Here is a 19,444-nt window from a genome sequence, read left to right as displayed (position 1 = left end):
TTTCTTGAAATGTGGCACCCAGAACTGGACACAGTACTCCAGCTGAGGCCTAACCAGTGCAGAGTAGAGCGGCAGAATGACTTCACGAGTTTTGCTTACAACACACCTGTTGATACAACCTAGAATCATATTTGCTTTCTTTGCAACAGCATCACACTGTTGACTCATATTCAACTTGTGGTCCACTATAACCCCTAGATCCCTTTCTTTGAATGAAGCCCTCTCCAGAATGACTGAGTTCACTCCCCGCGCTGGGCTTTGCTGTTCCAGGGAGCAAGTATGACTGAAATGCCACGTCCATTAGAAACACCTGTCTCTTTGAATTAGGCAGCTCACAATTGCCACGTTTGCCCTGGTCCATGGTCCATTTAGCCCAGTGATCTCTCTATGAGAGTGGCCAGTCCCAGATCTTTCACCAGAAGGTCCAAGTAACCCAGCTCTACTCTGGGACAATCTGCCCTCATGAAGGTCTCATTGGTCTCCTAGGGTATGTCTACACTACAGCGCTAATTCGAACTAACTTAGTTCGAATTAGTTAATTTGAACTAAGCTAATTCGAATTAGCGCATCTAGACTTAAAAACTAGTTCGAATTAGCGTTTTGCTAATTCAAACTAGCGCGTCCACACTGATTGGATGCTGGGTCGCATTTAAGGGTGGCTGAAACCGGTTCCAGCAGGGCATCAGGTCAGTAGTTGCTTTGTGTGGCTGCTGTCTGAGGCTATCTGAGGCCCGTGCTTAAAGGGACCCCCCTGGACAGCCGGTTCTCAGCTTTTCCGCTTGCTTGCCTACCTCGCTGAGGGACAGCAAAGTGTTTTTCTCTGCGCCCGTCTGTGTCGGTGCTTCCCTTTGGGGCTGCCACCGCAGTTGGCAACATGGAGCCAGAGCTTACCCTGGGCTTTCTGGTGCAGTTTTTGGACTTGCTGCTGCAAGCCTGCCAGCAATGGCTGGAGGCTGCCTGGCACCACCTGGTGCACGTCAGCCCCCTACCTCTCCACCTGGCCTCCCTGGGGACCATGGAGGAGCCGCAGCAGCGCCCGGACGCCAGCGTGCCCCGCTGCATTTGGCGTCTGGACACCAGCAGCGACTGGTGGGACCCCATGGTCCTGGAGCGCTGGGGAGACAGACAGTGGACCCAGAATTTCAGGAGGAAGAGGGACACCTTCCTGGAGCTCTGCGAGTGGCTCGCCCCTGCTCTGCGGTGACGGGACACTTGCATGAGGCCCGCCATCCCCCTCCAGAAGCATATGGCCATCGCCCTCTGGAAGCTCTCCACGCTGGACAGCTACCGATCCGTCGGGAACCAGTTCGGCGTCGGGAGATACACCGTCGGAGCAGTGCTCATGTAGGTACGGCACCCTCCGGCCACTGGGCTGGGGGGGAGGGGGCTGCAAGGAGGGGATGGGCCGCCCCAGGGAAAATGGGGGGACGAGGGGAGGAGGCAAAAGTGCCCTGCACGGGAGGGGTCGGTCTGTCCCGTCCATACTACACACCGCCCAGGGGGGTTGCTTCCGGGAGTGGGGCATGGGGCAGTGCCAGGGCACGAACACTCCCAGCCACCCGAGCATCCCAGTGATTTGTGGTTTGCTGTGTCTCTTTGCAGGTGGTCAAGGCCATCAACCAGGTGCTGCTCTGCAGGGTGGTCCGCCTCACCGACCCGGACGCCGTCATCCAGGGGTTCGGCACCCTCGGCTTTCCCAACTGCGGGGGGGGGGCCATCGACGGGACGCACATCTCCATCCGTGCCCCAGAACACCAGGCCTCCCAGTACGTCAACCGCAAGGGGTACTTCTCCATGATCCTGCAGGCCGTGTGTGACCACCGGGGCCAGTTCACGGACATCAATGTGGGCTGGTCCAGCAAGGCACACGATGCACGGGTGTACCAGAACTCCTCCATGTGCCAGAGGCTGCAGGCCGGGACCTTCTTCCCCAACTGCCACATCAGGGTCAGGGACATGGACATGCCTGTATGCCTGGTGGGGAATGCGGCCTACCCCCTACAGCCCTGGCTCATGAAGCCGTACACAGGGCACCTCAACCCCTCCCGCCAGGCCTTCAATGCCAGGCTCACCAGGGCCCGCATCGTGGTCGAGGGGGCCTTCGGATGATTGAAAGCACGATTTAGGTGCCTCCTTACCCGCCTCGACCTCACCGAACACAATATCCCTCCCATGGTGGCAGCATGTTGCTTGCTGCACAATTTGTGCGAGAGGTAGGGGGAGGTTTCCTGCCAGCCTGGATGGCTGAGGCTGAGCACATGGCTGGCCACTACGCCCAGCCCCGCACCGCTGCCGTCCGGGAAGCCCAGCGGGGGGCCGTCCGGATCCGGGAAGCCCTGCGGGAGAGCTTCCAGGTGGAGGAGGAGGACTGAACTCTCCCTGCATGCCCCACTGGGGCCTTCTTCCACCTTCCCTCCTTCCCCTCCCTTACACCCCTTTGTAATGTCAAATAAAGACACCTGTTTTACCAACAAAAATCTCATTTTTATTTTATTTTACATAACTGAGGTGGGGGGAGTGAGGAGTGAGGGTGGGAGAGGGGAGGGGAAACCTGGGAGGAGGGAACTGGAAAGGGGTGGAAGGGGAGGAAGGGAAGGGAAATCTCAGGCTTGGGGGTCCTGCTGGCTCTCCCGTCTCGCAGCACCGCAGGTGCGGGGGCGTCGGGGGAGAGCGGGTGTGGAGGGTGGGGCAGGAGGGAATGCGGAGGAAGTGGGACGGGGAGCAGGGGCAAGAGGAGGAGTGAGAGCTGGGACGGCCACAGGGGCTGAAGCAGGAGGCGGCAGGAACTTGTCGACCAAGGTCTGGAGGTGGCCTCTGAAGGCACGGCCCTGCTCCTCCAGCGCCTCCAAACTCCGCTGCCACAGCCGCAGGTCCTCCCAGACCCAAAGGTCCTGGGTGCGGAGCTGGTGCTCCAGGAACCGCAGATGCCACCACTGGTAGTCCTCCTGGTTCCTGGCGCACCTGCTGGCCCGGGTGTGGATGACTGCTGCACGCAGGGTGGTGCGCCCTGCAGTCCCAGGTGCTGCGGCTGTGGTGAAACAAGAGCAGTAGTCAGTTCTCCCTGGGGACAAGGTGGGTGAAACCCAGCCCCCCCCCTGCAAGGCCAGGGCCACTGCATGACACCCAGCTGCTATTCCATGGTGGGCAAGGCCCAGGCGCACGGTCCCTAGGCTCCCTCTCCCCCCACGCCACCGTACACATAAGGGGAGCATGATGGTACTCACATGAGGAGCCCTCCCCGGCCTCGGACAACACAGGCAATGTGCTCTGTGGGGTTCCTCGGGGGTCCTGGGCAGGCTCTCTGCAGGTTCCTGGCTCTCAGCGTCCTCCTGCTCCTCCTCCTCCGTGTCCGGGACGGGTCCCTCTGCCCTGGGGTCGATCACCACCCGGGGGGCATGGACGGCGTGAGCCCCCAGGATGTGGTCCAAGGCCTCAAAGTGGGGGCAGGCCTGTGGGTCAGCCCCTGGCTGGCAGGCCTGGGAGTAGGACTTCCGCAGGTCCTTTATTTTACAGCGGACTTGTTCCCGGGTCCACATGTGGCCTCTGGCAGCCAGGCTAGCAGCCGCATTACTGTGGCTAGTGTGGAGATCGTGGATGTCGGAGGCCTCCCCTCAAACCTCGATGAGGTCCACGATCTCCACACTTGACCAGGAGGGTGCCCGCCTCTTGCGGTCCCGGGCAGGCTCCTGTGAGCTGCCAGCCTGGTCCTGGGAAGAGGCAGAGGGCTGGGTGGCAGCGGGTGGCTGGCTCATGGCATGCCAGGTGCAGGGTCTGCTGGCTGGGTGCTGGCAGGCTTGCACCTGGCACAGGCAACGTAGCCAGATCGTGCCCCTTTAAGGGCTCCGGGGCCGGTAGGGGGGCAGAAGAGTTTCCCTGGTGTTGGCCAGAGTGGCCACCAGGGCAAGCTGGGGAGGGCTAGCCTCCCACTAGTTTGAATTAAGTGGCTACACAGCCCTTAATTCGAACTGCTTAATTCGAACTAGGTGTTAGTCCTCGTGGAATGAGGTTTACCTAGTTGGAATTAAGCGCTCCGCTAGTTCGAATTAAGTTCAAACTAGTGGTTTGTATGTGTAGTGCCTATCAACGTTAATTCGAACTAACGGCTGTTAGTTCGAATTAACTTTGTAGTGTAGACATACCACTGGAGATTGCCTTAAACCAGTGATCCCCAACGTGGTGCCCGTGGGCGCCATGGCACCCACTGAGCCATTTCTGTGCATCCGCCAAGTGATCAGGGCCAGCCCCACCCCCGGGCGCGCGGCATAGGTGCGGCGCCAGCCCCGGGCGCGCAGCGCATGGGCAGCCCTACCCCCAGGCACACAGTCCATGGGCTGTGCCGGCCCCAGGCACACGGTGTATGGGCATCCTTGCCTCTGGGCGCGCGGCACAGGAGTGGCGCCATCCCCAGGCGTGTGGCACATGGGAGCTGCCAGCTCCTGGGCGCGCGGTGTATGGGCAGCCCCGCCCCTTGGCACACGGCAGAGAAGCGGCGCTGACCCCGGAAGTGCGGCGCATGTGTGGCGCAAGCACTGGGCACGCGGCGTATGGGTGGCCCTGCCCCCGGGCGGTGTGTGGCCCTGCCCCCGTGTGCCTAGCGCATGAGTGGCCCAACCCCCGGGCGCCCGGCAGCCCCAAAAGGTTGGGGACCACTGCCTTAAACCTTGGGCCTCAGGTTTTCTATCCCTTCCCCCACGTTTCTTTCATTGTTACAATCCCTGTATTCTGGCTACCCCCATGAACGTCCAGTTCCACTGAACATCTAACCCTGGGGCTATGTCTACACTGCAGAGTTTTTTCAGACAAATGGTAATCGCATTCTTTTGAAAAACCATTGGAAGTACGGAGGGGTTTTTCTGACACTGGTAAACCTCTTTCTACGAGGAAGAAGCCTTTTTGCGAAAGAGCGTGTGTGGACAGGGAAGAGGGAGTTCTTTCGGAAGAAGAGGAACGAGGAAAAAGCACAGGTGCCTTGGTGGCCACTCGATCCATAGCAATCACAGCTGAGATGTGACAGAGTGTCCAGTCAGTGTAGTCTCTAGCTTTAGAAAAAGCAGGAGGCTGTTTCGTTGCGCTTTGGCAGTGTGGACTCTCTTTCAGAGGAAGATTTTTCGGAAGATCTCTTCTGGAAAAGCTTCTACCAAAAGGAGCCTGCAGCCTAGACGTAGCCTGGCTCAGGACATGTGGCCAGTGAGAAGGTGGCAGCCAGCAGACGAAGGGAATTACCAGCCATGTTTGCCAGGGCAGGAAGGCGGGGGCAGGGAGATGGGAGGGATGTTCTTTAACATGAAGGCTTTGCACAAGGAAGACTCTGCAATGGCCCTTGCCAACCCCACTACTAGCCCTTGATCTACCTGCACCTGGGGCGCCCTGGCTAGAGGAGGCCTCCTGGCTGGAGGTAGCTACCCAGACCTTCCTCATCGCTGGCTGGGAATGCATCCGGTACGTCCCTGTGAAACAGCCCGGCAGGGGGAACCCACCAGCAGGGACGTCCCCAGGGGGGTGCAAGGTCCACAACAACCCTCTCTCCACCCTGGGGCCCACCCGCACCCCGCCTCTTCCCACCCCTCCTTTCTCCCACTCCACATGATCCCAGGGGCATCGTTCAGATTTTGCTGGGGGGGGGGGGGGCGAGCTGTGCATGCCCTGATTGGGGGCGGGGAGAAGGTGAGAGCCTGGGGGCAGACTGAGGACAGTGGCTTCAGCAGTGTTACTGAGCATGCTCAGTACAAGCCAAGCAGCAAACCAGCGGGGGGGAATGATTCCACACACACACACATCACCTCTTTCTAGGACAACTAAGTCACTGGGAAAGTCGTTTCTTGGCAGATAACGAAGCGGTGAGCTGACAGGAGTGGAGAGACAGACCCCCAGGACTGCTGGGCTCTAGCTCAGCTCTGGCAGGGGAGTGGGGTCCAGTGGGTTACAGCAGGGGGCAGAGACATCTGGGCTCTATATAAAAACATTAGAATGGCCAGACTGGGTCAGACCAATGGCTCCCCTAGCCCAGTGTCCTGTCTGCCCAGCGTGGCCAATGCCAAGTGCTTCAGAAGGCACCGACAGAAGAGGCAGCCAGCGAATGATCCACCCTCTATTCATCCCCTGTTGCTTCTGGCACACAGAAGCCAGGGGCGCCATCCCTGCACTTTCTGCCTAGCAGCCTTTGATAGACCTGTCCTCCTTGAGCTCATTTTGTTCTTATTGGGACCCTGTTATGTTTGGGCCTTTCCACCATCCCCTGGCAGAGAGTTCCACAGGTTGACTATGAAGAAATAATTTGTTTTAAATTTGCTGCTGATGCATTTCACTGGGTAAGCATGTTGTATTGTTGGTTAAGGAGTTGTTACCTACCAGCCCTGTGCTTTTGGGATCCAGGGAGTGACATTCATGGAAAACCTTCCCCTCTTCCCCTAAGCCTTTGCTGGAATCAAAGCAATGAAAAGGCCAGGGCAGACACACACAAACTGATTAAGGAAACACCCCAGCCTCATCTGCATTGAAGATAGAACTCATTAGCATACAGAATGGAGAGCAGCTCTTCCAAGGCAGGAACCGCAGTGAACTATGGGATACTGAAAGCAGAGAAGCACTGCCTGATGGGAAATCCCTGCTCCAGATGCTAATGAACCCAGGCCTGCTCACCCCCAAATTAGTCATTATCAGACCAATTATAGTAACGATCCTATTGACATCTAAAATACTGACACTGCCTAGCTGCATTGTGAGCTCCTTTAAGGAACATCCCCCATAACCAGGGGTGATCAGTCTCTATTGTCTCTCCTCTTTCTCTTTGAACTATCCCTATAAAAACTCCTCTCCTTGCCCCAAGAAAACCGTTCTGATACCTGGACTTAAACTGCATCAGTTCCATTGAGACTTCTTCATCTCCTGTCTGATCGTGCTGGGGGCTCTGTCCTGCTTGTCTCCTGCCCTCTGGACCCCTGGCTCCCATCAGCATCTGGGAACCCCGATCAGTGCAAGCTCCATGGAGTGGTGAGGTCTCTCTCCCCCCCCCCCCCCCGCACTCCCCCATCCCTTCATCAACTACCTCTCTAAGCTTAGCCTCCTGACCCTGCCCTATGTAAACTGTTCTATGGTTACCTAACATTTGTAATCAGTTTCCATTTAGATTTAATATTGTAACTTTTTTATATCTATTCACTACTCAGAAATAAATCACTTTCATTGGTAAGCTGGTTGCTTCTCTCTCTCTTTCTTTCTCTTTTGCTCACTCTTCCTGAAGGGGTGTTGTTTTGGCTTCCTCATTCGCTCTGCAACAACGCTTCTTGTGCCCAAGCTAAAGATCCCTGTGGTGCCCAAAATCCTGTGGGGTTGCTCATCATGTGGTTTACCAATGAATGACTGTGGTGTGAAAGTGGGGATAGGGGGTGCTGAACCTGGGGGCTTATGAGGATGGCAGCTTAAAGTGCTGTTTAATCCAGCCCACGGAGTCCAAAGGCACATGGGGGTGCAGTGTGGCATTGCTGTTAACCCAGCCAGCTGAGACTAGCTTGTGAGTGCTGAGTACCCAGTCCTCTCAGGAGTGCTCTGTGAGTGTGTGAGAGTGTCTGGGTGTGTCGCTAAGTTGGGAAGAACCCAGCCTTGAGGAACCTAGTTCCTGCAGGAGAGCTCCGGTGGGAGGGGGAATTGGCAGCAGGGAGAATTCAGCTCCATATGAGAGCACAAGCAGCACACGAATAGAATTGTTAACCTTCCCCCAGTCCCATAAGGGTAACCCTGATAAATGAGCATACCCCAGAGTACTGGGCAAATCTGGTAACAGAGTCAATAGCATTTCCTTATTCCATTTTCCTGCAACAGTCGTGATTGTCTGGACCTCTAACATATCTCCCCAACCCTTCAGTCATTTCTTTTCCAAGCTGAAAAGTCCCAGCTTTGTTAATCTCCCCTCATAGGGAAGCTGTTCCTTACCCCTCATCATTTCTGTTGCCCTTTCTGGACCTTTTCCAAATCCAGTAGATCTTTTTGGATGGGGTGCCTGGATGTGCCACTGTATTCAAGATATAGACACACCATGACTTTATATAGATGCAATATGATCTGTTCTGTCTTATTATCCGTTCCCTTTCTAATGATTCCAACATTCTGTTGGTTTTATAGTTTTTTGGCTGCCGCTGCACACTTAGAGTGTGCCTAGACTATAGGGTTTTTTTGTTTTTGTTTAACGTGGCCTTTTTTCAAAAAAACTTCCCCTGCATCTAGACTGCTGCTGCGTTCTTTCGAAAGTAAATTGAAAGAACGTGGAAGTTTTTCAGCTGCGGAAAACTTCATTTTACGAGGAAGAACACCATTTTTCAAAAGTGCTCTTTGGAAAAAAGGCGCTATGGAATGCAAACTGGGCTTTTTCAGAAGTACTGGTTGGTGTCTAGACGCTCTTTTTCGAGAGAGGCTTGCAGTCTAGACGTAGCCTGAGTGGATGTTTTCAGGTATCTGTCCACAATGATTCCAAGATCTCTCTTGAGTGGTAACAGCTAATTTAGACCCCATCATTTTTGTATGTTGGGGCAAGGGCCCCTCTTCCCCAGGCCACTGCTGGGGCCAGCCTCTCACTCCCAGCCCCAGAGTTCATAGGCTCCCTCCCTGGCTGTTTCTGTTCTAGTGCTGGTGTAAATCACTCTTGAACCTTTTCCTCCCCATCTCTCCTTCACCTCCCTCCCATCCTCTCACTCTCCCTCCAGCCTCCAACTGCTGAGGCTTTGAAAGGCCTTCAGCCAGCCAGCAGAGGGGTCAGCTGGCCCCAGTCTGCCCTAGCCAGCTCCTCCCCAGCTGCATCTAATTGTCCTGTTGCCCCCTGCTTCTAATGACAGGGGTTACCCTTTGGGGCTGCCTTTTCCCCTCTGCAGCAGCTGTTTGGCCTGGCCCTGCCACAGCGTAGAGCTGGGATTTGATTTTCCCATGTGCATCATTTTGCATTTCTCACTGAATTCCATCTGCCCCCGTGTTAACCAGTCACCCAGTTTGGTGAGGTTCCTTTGTGACTCTTTGCGCCCCGCTTTGGACTTAGCTATATTGAGTAATTTTGTAGAATCTGCAGATGTTGCCACCTCAAAATTTACCCCTTGTCAAGACCATGTAAAACATGAGCAGCACAGATCCAAATTCAAATCCCAGCAGCACAACCCTCATTGCTACTCCTCCCTCTGTGGGGTATGTCTACACTGCCACCCTAGTTCGAACTAGGGTGGCTAATGTAGGCATTCAAAGTGGCAAATGAAGCCTGGGATTTAAATATCCCGGGCTTCATTTGCATCTTGCCGGGCGCCGCCATTTTTAAATCCCCCTTAGTGCGGACTCCGTGCCCGCGGCTACACGCGGCTACACGCAGCTACACGCGGCTACACGCGGCACAGAGTAGGTAGTTCGAATTAGGATCTCTAATTTCCAGCAGAACTCACAGCCCTCCCCCAGTGGTGCCCCTGCCTGTTCCCTCATGGCCCGGGGACCTCAGGTATGAAATCCAGGTGGGGGGGGTTACTGCCCCCAACCCTCCACCCAATGGCACCCTTGCCCATCCCCCCAGCCCTCTCCCTTGAGCGACATGGCCCAGGGATCAGCGGGGAGCCTTGTGCTGGCATCAGGGTTTGGGCTGCCCAACACTCACCGGTGGGGATGGGGAGCAGAGCAACCCGATCCCAGCCCACTCTGCCCTGCCAGCTCCCCACCATACTGCTCTGCTCCCCAGCCCTGGTGCGGCCCTTGCCTGAGGCCCCTCCCCAAAGCGATACAGCTGGGAGGCCGCACCACTGGGCTCCCTTCCCACCCTGGCTCCCCAGCCAGCGAGAGTGAGAACGGGCAGATGAACTGGCATCAGCAGGAGAAGAGCAGACCCCAGGGCAGCTGAGGAAGAGGAGACGCCTGCTCCCACAGCGGGGAGGCTCCCAGACGCCTCTGGCCACTGCACATGCTGCTCACCAGTGTGGGTGCTGACGGTGCTCTCAGCCTGACCCTCAGGTGAGCAGCGGGTCCAGGGCGTGGGGGGAGGGCAAAGGAGTCAGGGTCACGGTGTGTTCTCCGTCTGCCTGGCCGAGGGTGAGGGCCAGGCAGAGACACGCAGCCCGGGGATGGTGCACGGCGGGGCCAGTGGTGTCTAATGGCCGACCAGGGCTTCCGAAGCCCGGGGGTTCGGTTCCAGGAGGAAACCGGCTGGGAAGAGATGGGGTCTATCGGACCAGGAAGGGGCCGAGCATCCCCGAGCACTGACTGGCCAGTCTAGAGAACAGGGCTGAAAGCCAGTCTCCGAGGAGCTGGGGATAAAAGCCCACTGGGAAGAATCAGGAAAGCGACCCGCCCAGAGCGCTGATGTAGCTGGGGCTTATTTCCTATTGTCAGGAAAGGAAAGAGCAAGAGGAGAATTAAAACAACAGACGTAAAAAACAGACTAGTGAGGTCGCCAGGGGAAAAGTCTGAAGCGAAAGAGGCGTCCAGCAGAGCTGGCAGGTTCTCAGGGAGACAGTTTTAAAGGCACAAATGCAAACTCCCCTGATGTGAAGGGAAAGTAGCAGGACAAGGGGACTTCACCAGGAGCTCTGTCAGAGGCAGCAGTGTGGGGGGGAGGGGAAGGAAAGGGAGACTGATGTGAAGCAGCCTCTGTCCGCGGGGTCCAGGCTCCATGCAGACAGGGGCTGCTCTGGTCTCTGCCACCCCACACGTTCCCTCTGTATCAGAGGCAGCAGCACAGGGCGACAGGCAGCCGTACTGCGTGGGGAGCTGGTTTTTAAATGGTTGCCCTGGCCAACCAGCTCTCTTTCTACCCTGCGCTGCTGTCTCTGATACAGAGGTAGCAGCATGAGGTGGCAGGGGGCTCCCTGGCAGTGGGGCCAGGAGCGATTGGCTGCTAAGATTTGACGCTGTTACTTGGCTATTCTACTACCTGATGGCTAACATGCCTCAAATGACTGCTCTGTGTAGCCTGAGTCACAGGGAGAGATGCGACCAGGTAACACAGGCCGGAGGAGGAGCAATGGGTGTGTCAGGGGCCAGACCACTGGAAGCAAATCAGTCGTGGCTGGCTGCGGGTTCAGGGCGATGGCTGGAGCCTGGGCTCTTGACTCCCCTCCCCCCCAAGATGGACCTTACCGACTGCTCTGGATTTCTGGGCTCACAAGCTCTGCTCTGCGCTGTGTCCCTGTCGACTAACAACCCCTCCGTTTGACACGCTGGCTGAGTCCCTGCTGGCTGCAAAGTGGGGCGCAGCCTCTGGCTCCCCTGGACCCTGCCTGGGCAGACGCGCTGCGGGAATCGCGTGCAGAGAAGGATGCTGAGTGCTCTGAGGTGAGACCCAGGAGGGTTGAGGCTGGGGAAGGTTCTTGGCTGGTGACAGCAAGCTCCGAGTGAGGAGGGGCTGCCCCGAGTCCTGACAGAGCAGTGCTGGAGCGTGGTCCCCACGAATCTGTAGCAGCCACAGCTCAGCAAAGATGTGGAGAAATTGGAGAGTCCAGAGGAGACGCTGGAGATGGATTGGGCACGTGCTCAGGAAAGATGGAAGCTCCATCACAAAGGCTGCTGAACACAGGACCCCTGAGGGGAAGCAGAAAGGAGGAGGACCCAAGACACCACGGCACCGGACCGTTGAAGTAGAAATGAAGAGCACGAATCACAGTTGGGGCACTATTGGGAGGCTGGCCAGCGGCAGACACAAGTTACTGTCCTAAGCGCCAGTGGGTGTGAACGACGATGATGATGACAATTATGATGAGAGGAGACAACAAAAACGATCAATGCAAGGTTGGATATTAGGAAAAACTATTTCCCTAGGAGGGGGGTGAAGCGCTGGGATGGATTCCCTGGAGGGGGTGGAATCTCCATCCCTAGAGTTTTTTAAGTCCCAGCTTGACAAAGCCCTGGCTGGGCTGATTTAGTTGGATTGGTCCTGCTTTGGGCAGGGGGCTGGACTCGATGACCCCTGAGGTCTCTTCCAGCTCCAGGGTTCTATGATTGTAAGAATTGTCTCCTATAGATGTCTGAGGTGAGGTGTAATTCTCCCAAGTTACTCCACTGGAGCCGGTTCTGTGCTGCACTCTTGAACATGCACCCCTAGATATTGAACCTGGCCCTGGTTGCTGCCAGCTCCCCCTGGCAGGAGAGTTATGTACATAAAACCCTTGGGATCATGTGGTGTCATGTGGTGGCCTTTCCCGGGTGGTTACTGTTACCATGGGCACCAGGAGGTGTGTGCGTAGCAGGAGCTATTCCTTCCGGCACCTCCCAGTGAGCCCCAAAGGGCTGTGAGCAGAGCGGGCCCTTTCCAACGAGACCTGCCCCCTCTGACAGCGAAATGGGGGAGGGAGGAGCCAGATCAGAGGCTCTGCCCCTTTTCCTAGTCTGACAGCGCTGCCAGGGCGCTGCATTGACGCTGCCGTGGCCGGGGAGCCGATGGGCAGTTTCCCTTTTCTCCCCCAGCTCAAATCCCAACCCAAATGTGCCGAAAACAAACAGGTGCCAAACGCCTCCTTTGCTCCTGGCGACACTTACCTGGGATGAGGGCGTCCGTGCGGCAGTCGTACAGCATCCCCAGCTGGAAGGGGCGGCCCAGCGCCGGCATCTCAATCGTGTCTCCTGACCCATCCATTGTTCTGCACCCAGACGCTCGCTCGTCTCTCTGGCCTGCGAGAAATAGGATGGACATGAGGGAAAAACTTCCTACCTGTGAGGGTGGTGAAACACTGGAATAAGTTGCCCGGGGAGGCTGCAGAATCTCCATCCCTGGAGATACTGAAGAGTAGGTTGGACAGACACCTCTCAGGGGTGGGGAAGCTTTTTTGGGTCAGGGGCTGCTGACCCACAGAAAAATGAGTTGGGGGCCACACAGAAGTTAGAAGCAGAAATAACCCCTCAGAGTGGCCCCAACTGCGAAGCAGAAAGACCCTCCCCACATCCCCCTCACACACCAGAGCCTGGGGACAGGGGCCAGGCTACTAGATTTTCTGTGTTCCAGCCCCACAGGGAGGCAGGTTAGGACAGAAAGTATCTTAGGACAAGGCGGCTGCCTTTGTTACCCACAAGCTAGTGATTGTCACACCTTTCAATTGTACAAAAGAATATTTTTTACTTGTCTCTTGCAATTTTCCCTTTTATGTAGCCTAAACAAAAAGTTCGTCTTTTATGATTTGTTGCTGGAGCTCATGACCTACCAGAAGAAGCTGAGGGATTTGGGTTTGTTTAGTCTGCAGAAGAGAAGAGTGAGCGGGGATTTGAGAGCAGCCTTCAACTTCCTGAAGGGGAGGGGTTCCAAAGAGGCTGGAGAGAGGCTGTTCTCAGTGGTGACAGATGGCAGAACAAGGAGCAATGGTCTCAAGCTGTGGTGGGGGAGGTCTAGGTTGGATATTCGGAAAAACTTTTTCCCTGGGAGGGTGGGGAAGCACTGGGGCAGGTTACTTAGGGAAGGGGTGGACTCTCCATCCCTCAAGGTGTTTAGCATTTTAAATAATTTCACTGAGATTCTCCCTCCGCAGACCATTGTCCTAACACTGACCAGAGCTGGGTGAATTCTAGCTGGGTCTCTTGGTCACCTGGTCACTAGTCGTTGCAGTATTGATTCTCCAAGGCATTGGCTAAGTACTAAGTTCCGTTGCTGGTCCTCTATAACGGGGTGCTCAACCCGTGGAGCTCATGGGTTGCAAATGACTTTCTGAGGGATCACTGCACTACGCCATGTGGCCACCAACAACTGGGCCCAGCCCCTGGCCTCTCAGATCTGAGTGCCACGTGGCCACCAATAGCCAGGCTCTGCTCCCAGCCACCCAGATTTGAGCGCTGTGCCTCGCAGCCACCAATGGCTGGGCCTAGCTGTGGGGGTCGTGCTTAAAAAAGGTTGCAACCCACTGATCTATAGGACTAAATTCCCTGCCCCACCACCTCATTAAACCAGCAATATCCAGTGAACCTGAGTCCTGCACTCTCTGTGCGCAAACCAGTGAAAAAAACAAGAAATGCCACGTTGTCACATCAGCCTAAATCTTATTGGCTGCAGTTTTGGCCCTTTTGCTTCTTGTCCTGTCCTCAGAGGTCGATAAAAATGAGTTTTCTGCACCTTCTTCTATAACCCTTGACAGCTGTGGCCATGTCCCCTCTCAGTCTTCCCTTCTCCAAAGAAAACAAATCCCGGGGTTTTAATTTCCCCTTACAGGTCATTCTAGACTGGACTCATCTTTGTTGTCCTTCTCTGGACTTTCTCTACTTTGCCCACCCCTCCCCTGAAACGTGCACCCAAAATGGGCCTTGATTCTTAGCTGAGGATTAATCAGCATGGAAGAATTTCTACTAGTTCCTTGGAGCATAAGCTTTTTTTAAATATGAATAAAGATTGCCTATCTACTAGAAAGGTCATTAAGTCCAGTCTGCTGCCTTCACAGCAGGACCAAATACCATCCCTGACAGATTTTTGCCCCAATCAGCCTTCTTAAGGACTGAACTCATAACTCTGGGTTTAGCAAGCCAATGCGCAAACCACTGAGCTATCCTTCCCCCTAGACATGTCACTCATAAATCTGATGAAGTGGGTCTTTGCCCACAAAAGCTTAGGCACCAATAAATGTTAGTCTAGAACAGGGGTGACCAACCTGAACCCGAGAACGAGCCAGAATTTTCCAATGCACATTACCAAAGAGCAACTGTTCTATGTCACCAGCCCTGATCATCTCCCCACCCCTATTTCCAGAACATCCCACCCACTGGCAGCCCCACTGGTCAGCGCCTCCTTCGCCTGCCCACTGGGATCAGCTCTCTCTCCATGGGAGACACTGGAGGGGGAAACCTGCGTGTGACAGGCTCAGGGGAGAGGGTGGGACCTGGCAGGACCGTAGGGAGAAAGGGCCTAGGGCAGAGCTGAGGGTTGAACAGTGAGCACCCTCCAGCCCAGTGGAAAGTTGGCACCTGTAGCTCCAGCCCTGGATTTGGTACCTATGCAGGAGGCCACCTATTAACTTCTGAAGAGCCGCATGTGGGTCTGGAGCCACAGGTGGGCCACCCCTGGACTAACATGTGCCACAGGACTCCTCGTTGTTTATGCAGATTCAGACTAACACGGCTACCCCTCTGATATTAGTTCCTTGTTTCCATCACTCCAGTTAACACATCCCAGAATGGTGTTTGCTTATTTTGCAAGAGTGTTACTCTATTGACCCGTATTTAGCTGCGGGTCTGATCCACTAAGACCCTCAGGTTCTTTTCTGCAGTGGACGGCAGCGAAAATGCTGAGGGGGCTGGAGCACATGACCTATGAGGAGTGGCTGAGGGAGTTGGGTCTGTTCAGTCTGCAGAAGCGAAGAGTGAGGGGGGATTTGAGAGCAGCCTTCGACTCCCTGAAGGGAGGTTCCAAAGAGGATGGAGAGAGGCTGTTCTCAGTGGTGGCACATGGCAGAACAAGGAGCAATGGTCTCAATTTGCAGTGGGGGAGGCCTAGATTGGAGATTAGGAAAAACTGTTTCCTGAGGAGGGTGGGGAAGCGCTGGGCTGGGTTCCCTAGGGAGGGGTGGAATCTCCATCCCTAGAGGTGTTTAAGTCTTTGCTGGGTTCACGAGATCTGGTGTCTGATTTCAGTGCCAGGTCCCAGAGCCACCTGAGAACCTGAGCTTTCCTTGTTAGACAAGGTTCTAGACTTTGCGAGTGCAGAGAAATCCTGAGTCCTGAGGGCTCAGAAACAAAAATGCCAATAAATGCCCATTGTGCAGTCTCATGATTGTAGAGCTGATTTTGCAGTGGGGAGGCCGTGGGCTCAGAACGCCCGGGGGCGCTGACACCACTTCAGAGCAGCACAAACAGGAACAGAGTTTTGTGTCTTTCAAGGAGGTTGCAGAAATCTCTCACGAGTTCAGTGAGTTCTGCACTAGCTGCTGTGGCCGACCCCAGGGCTGCCCAGACCCGGCCCCAGGGCGAGCTGCTCAGACGGCCACAGGGACGGACACGCCCATTGCTGCTGGAGCAGTTCTGCAGCCAAGCGCACCGGGAGCCCTGCAGCCATCTCTGCCCTCTGCTCCTGGAGCTGTTCTGAGCAGCCGGCCTGGGGGCTGCCTGTGCGATGGGTCTTGGGCCTCCAGCAGCAACAGTGTCCCCAGCAGTGACCCCCCCCCCTCCGGGCTTAGTCAGGGCTGTTCAGAGCAAAAGTCCCGACAGGTCCCAGGCTGGGGATTTGTGCCTGGTGCCTCCGCTCCATCCCTGACTTTTATTATGAATCTCGGTGACTGAGAGCCGGCCTGTCACAGTCAGAGATGCACTGACCGGTGAGCCCGTTCTCTGCCTAACGTGCACGGCCGCACCCGGCAATCGGTCGGCAGCAGGACTCGTCTGCATTCACCCTGCAGGGACAGGCCCTGCCGCAGGCCCCTCTCAGCACATCTGTGCACAGGGACACAAGCGGGCGGGGGGCTGCTTGTCACAGGGGGGCGTTTGCTCCCTCCCATCCAGCAGGAAGTGGCAGCAGAGGGAGGAGGGGGGGAGGAGCTCTCCAGCTGCCAGCGCTGCGCCATGGGCAAGTGACCTCACCTCTGCCCCACAGGCCACGCTGGGCCTGGGACTGGCAAAGTAGCTTCTCGCTCCCCTTCCCGTCCGGGGTCCCTTCACCCTCTTTTGGGCAGGAGCAGAGGCCCTGCTCTCTGCCAGGCCTCTCCACTGGGTCTCGGCATCCAGCTCCCCTCCCCCCCCCCCCGGAGCAGCCCAGCACAGAGCCCCATGTCCCACACCTGGAACACCCCTCCACGGACATGACTGGGGAAGCGGGGGGAGGGGTTCCTCCTTCCCAGGGGGATTCCTCGCGCAATTCCTGTCTGGCTCAGGGACTGAACGTCCCTTCACATAGCGCAGCCCAACTCACTAAGGCATCAGTACAATCAACATGCACAAATACACCTGATTGTAATGAACAGCATTGAAAGAAATATACTGACTCTCCCCAGCACAAAAAGCTTCCAGAATAACATGTCCCACCCAGCACTGCACACAAACCCTCAAGCTCTGTTAAGCAGCAGACAAAAGTGTCACCAGGAAAAGAACAATCTAACAAACAAAACATTCCAAAGTTTGTAGAGGCCAATAGCTTCTATACTGACAAAGCGACTTGCTTAAATCCTTACCTGGACCAGTCCCTTGACAATTTCAGCAGGCGAGTTCAGGAAACTTTGTTGCTTTCTCCAGGAGCTTTGCACACAATCATCAGAAAACCTGAAAGTGAAACCATCATTACATCCCTCCCCACCCCGCCCTGTTGCTGCATTTCTGGGAAAGCTTTCAGCCACAGAACACCACCGTCCTAGAGACCAGGGGAGAAACTAAATGAATTCCTTGCTTCAGACTTCATGGCTGAGGATGTTAGGGAAATTCCTAAACCTGAGCCATTCTTTGTAGGTGACAAATCTGAGGAATTATCCCAGATCGAGGTGTCATTAGAGGAGGTTTTGGAACTTTGCAGTGTAACCCTTTCTGCCAGGTAGCACCGGCAGCAGCCAGGGCTGGGTTCAATATCTAGGGGTCCCTTTTCCTCCATCTCACACAGAACTGTCTCAAGCCCCCACCCAGTAGCCTGGGAAGTTCACACACCCCTGGGTGCCTCTGAGAGGTAATGCTTCCCCACTCACAAGCACAGAGTCTGAGTGTAGAAAAGAAACTTTTAATGAAAGAAAGAGAGAAGTAACGTGGCATTTGTGCCTGGTGCCTTGGACCCGTCCCTGACTTTTATTATAAATCTCGGTGACTGAGTGCCAGCCTGACCTGGCGATGACTCCTGGGCCTCCATCAGCAACGGTGTCCCCAGCAGTGACACCCCCAGGCTAAGTCAGGGCGGCTTATAGCGAAAGTTGTTGTTTTTTTAATGTATTTCACCATTGCCCTTTCAGGAACGCTTTTCTCCCTGGGTTACTTAAGAGTGTTCAACACTCCTGCCATGAGGGCGGGGGGCTGGACTCGATGACCTCTCGAGGTCCCTTCCAGTCCTAGTGTTCTATGCACACTCAGTAAGCCCTTGGAGAACTGGGACAGCTGAGCCAGGAATTCCTTATAGCTTAAGAAGAAGAGGATGGAATCTGCACTTTCCTAGCTGAAAGACCTCCTGAAATTGCCAGAAGTGGAGTCTGGGATCAGATACTCGATCTCTTCGTCTCATTTTTGCAACAATTACTAGATCCGCCTGTTAATGGGCTAAATAGCCGACATAAATAAAGAAAATGAAAGCAAATTTTGAAAGAAAAAGTTATTTTGAATGAAAACATTTTGACTAGTTTGAAGAAAAATCCATCTGAAACATTTGGCAAATTCAAGGCGAGTTCACACAGGCTGTGTCTAGACTGGCCAGTTTTTCCGGAAAATCAGCCGCTTTTCCGGAAAAACTTACCAGCTGTCTACACTGGCTGCTTGATTTTCTGCAAAAGCACTGACGTTCTACTGTCCGAAATCAGTGCTTCTTGCGGAAAACTGTTGTGCAAAAGGGCCAGTGTAGACAGTCAGCTGAGACTTTTGTGCAAAAGCAGGCTAAACGGAAAAAAGCCATTTGGACGCTGGGAGACCCCGTAGCCGCCCTGGACTTCCTGGTAACCCAAGCTCTTAAAGCAGACGCAGGCTGCTGAGCGCACGTGGCAGGAGGGTGCCTCAGACCTCTGGCCTGAGGTCTGCCATGGTGCCCCTGCCGTGCCCAGCAGCCACCTCGCAGCTCAGCATGGCAGCTCCAGACGCTCAGCCACCCGCACCGCCAGCGCAGGAGGCCCCCAGGGGCCGCAAAAGAAGAGCCCCATCCTGGTCCTCGGGGGAGCTGGAGACCCTCCTGGACCTGTGGCAGGAGGAGGAGGGCCTCCACGACACCCGGTCCTGGCGCCGCAACGCTGACATCTTTGGCCACGTGGTCCACACGCTAGCCCAGCAGGGACATCCAGCCTGGAACCTGGAACAGGTCTGGGCAAAAGTGAAAGAACTGCGCCTGGGCTATGTGCGGGCCAGCAAGGGCCAGAGGGCAGGACCAGACACCTGCCCCCACTATGACCAGCTCCACACCATCCTGGGCCAGCCAGCCCCGCAAGCCCCAGACGTCACAGCAGACACCTGTGTGTGCCCCCCAATCACCAGGACCACCACGACAGGGGAGGGAGACAGCAGCAGCAGTGCATCGGAGGACGAGGCCAGCAGTGCCACCAAGCAGGTCCCCTCCGGCAGCCCCGATGTCTCCCACGCGTCCTCGGAGGCCGGGGAAGGATCCACCGGTGAGTGTTGCACTTTGCACTCACAAGGGCGGGCGGGAAGAGAGCCAGGAGCCCGGAGGGGGGAGGGGAGAACACGTCACTCAGGCCACATGAGCTGCACGCTGTGTAGCATTAGGCAGGAAGCAGCATGTGCAACCACTTGCAGCCTGGTGACGGAGTGGCATGTGGCCACAGCAGGCAGCTGCAGGGCACGCCTGGACCGTGCTGCTCACACACATCTGGCAGGACCAGCCAGGGCCCCAGGGACT

The 19,444-nt window shown here is 55.7% G+C and overlaps 2 protein-coding genes across 4 annotated transcripts in view; one reads left to right on the top strand and one right to left on the bottom strand.

Moving 5' to 3' along the window:
• The window catches only part of LOC149525501 (uncharacterized), a 29,989-nt gene extending 12,814 nt beyond the window's left edge, over window positions 1–17,175 (bottom strand). For both annotated transcript variants that reach the window (XR_016348593.1, XM_089775947.1), the window contains exons 1-2: window positions 17,085–17,175; window positions 12,490–12,621 (exon numbers count right to left, since the gene is read on the bottom strand). Coding sequence is in view for 1 of the 2 variants with exons in the window: in XM_089775947.1 (XP_089632073.1) it covers window positions 12,490–12,586 (97 nt within the window). In the remaining variant the exon portion in view is untranslated. The remainder of the gene's footprint in view (window positions 1–12,489; window positions 12,622–17,084) is intronic.
• The window catches only part of LOC112545555 (stonustoxin subunit alpha-like), a 298,534-nt gene that overhangs the window by 47,048 nt on the left and 232,042 nt on the right, over window positions 1–19,444 (top strand). The window lies entirely within an intron of this gene.

The sequence above is a fragment of the Pelodiscus sinensis genome, chromosome 2 (genome assembly GCF_052426305.1).
Source record: "Pelodiscus sinensis isolate ZL-2025 chromosome 2, ASM5242630v1, whole genome shotgun sequence".
In the NCBI taxonomy this organism is placed as follows: domain Eukaryota; kingdom Metazoa; phylum Chordata; order Testudines; family Trionychidae; genus Pelodiscus; species Pelodiscus sinensis.
Note: the sequence above shows the minus strand (reverse complement) of the source record. Positions and strands in the feature narration are given on the sequence as shown.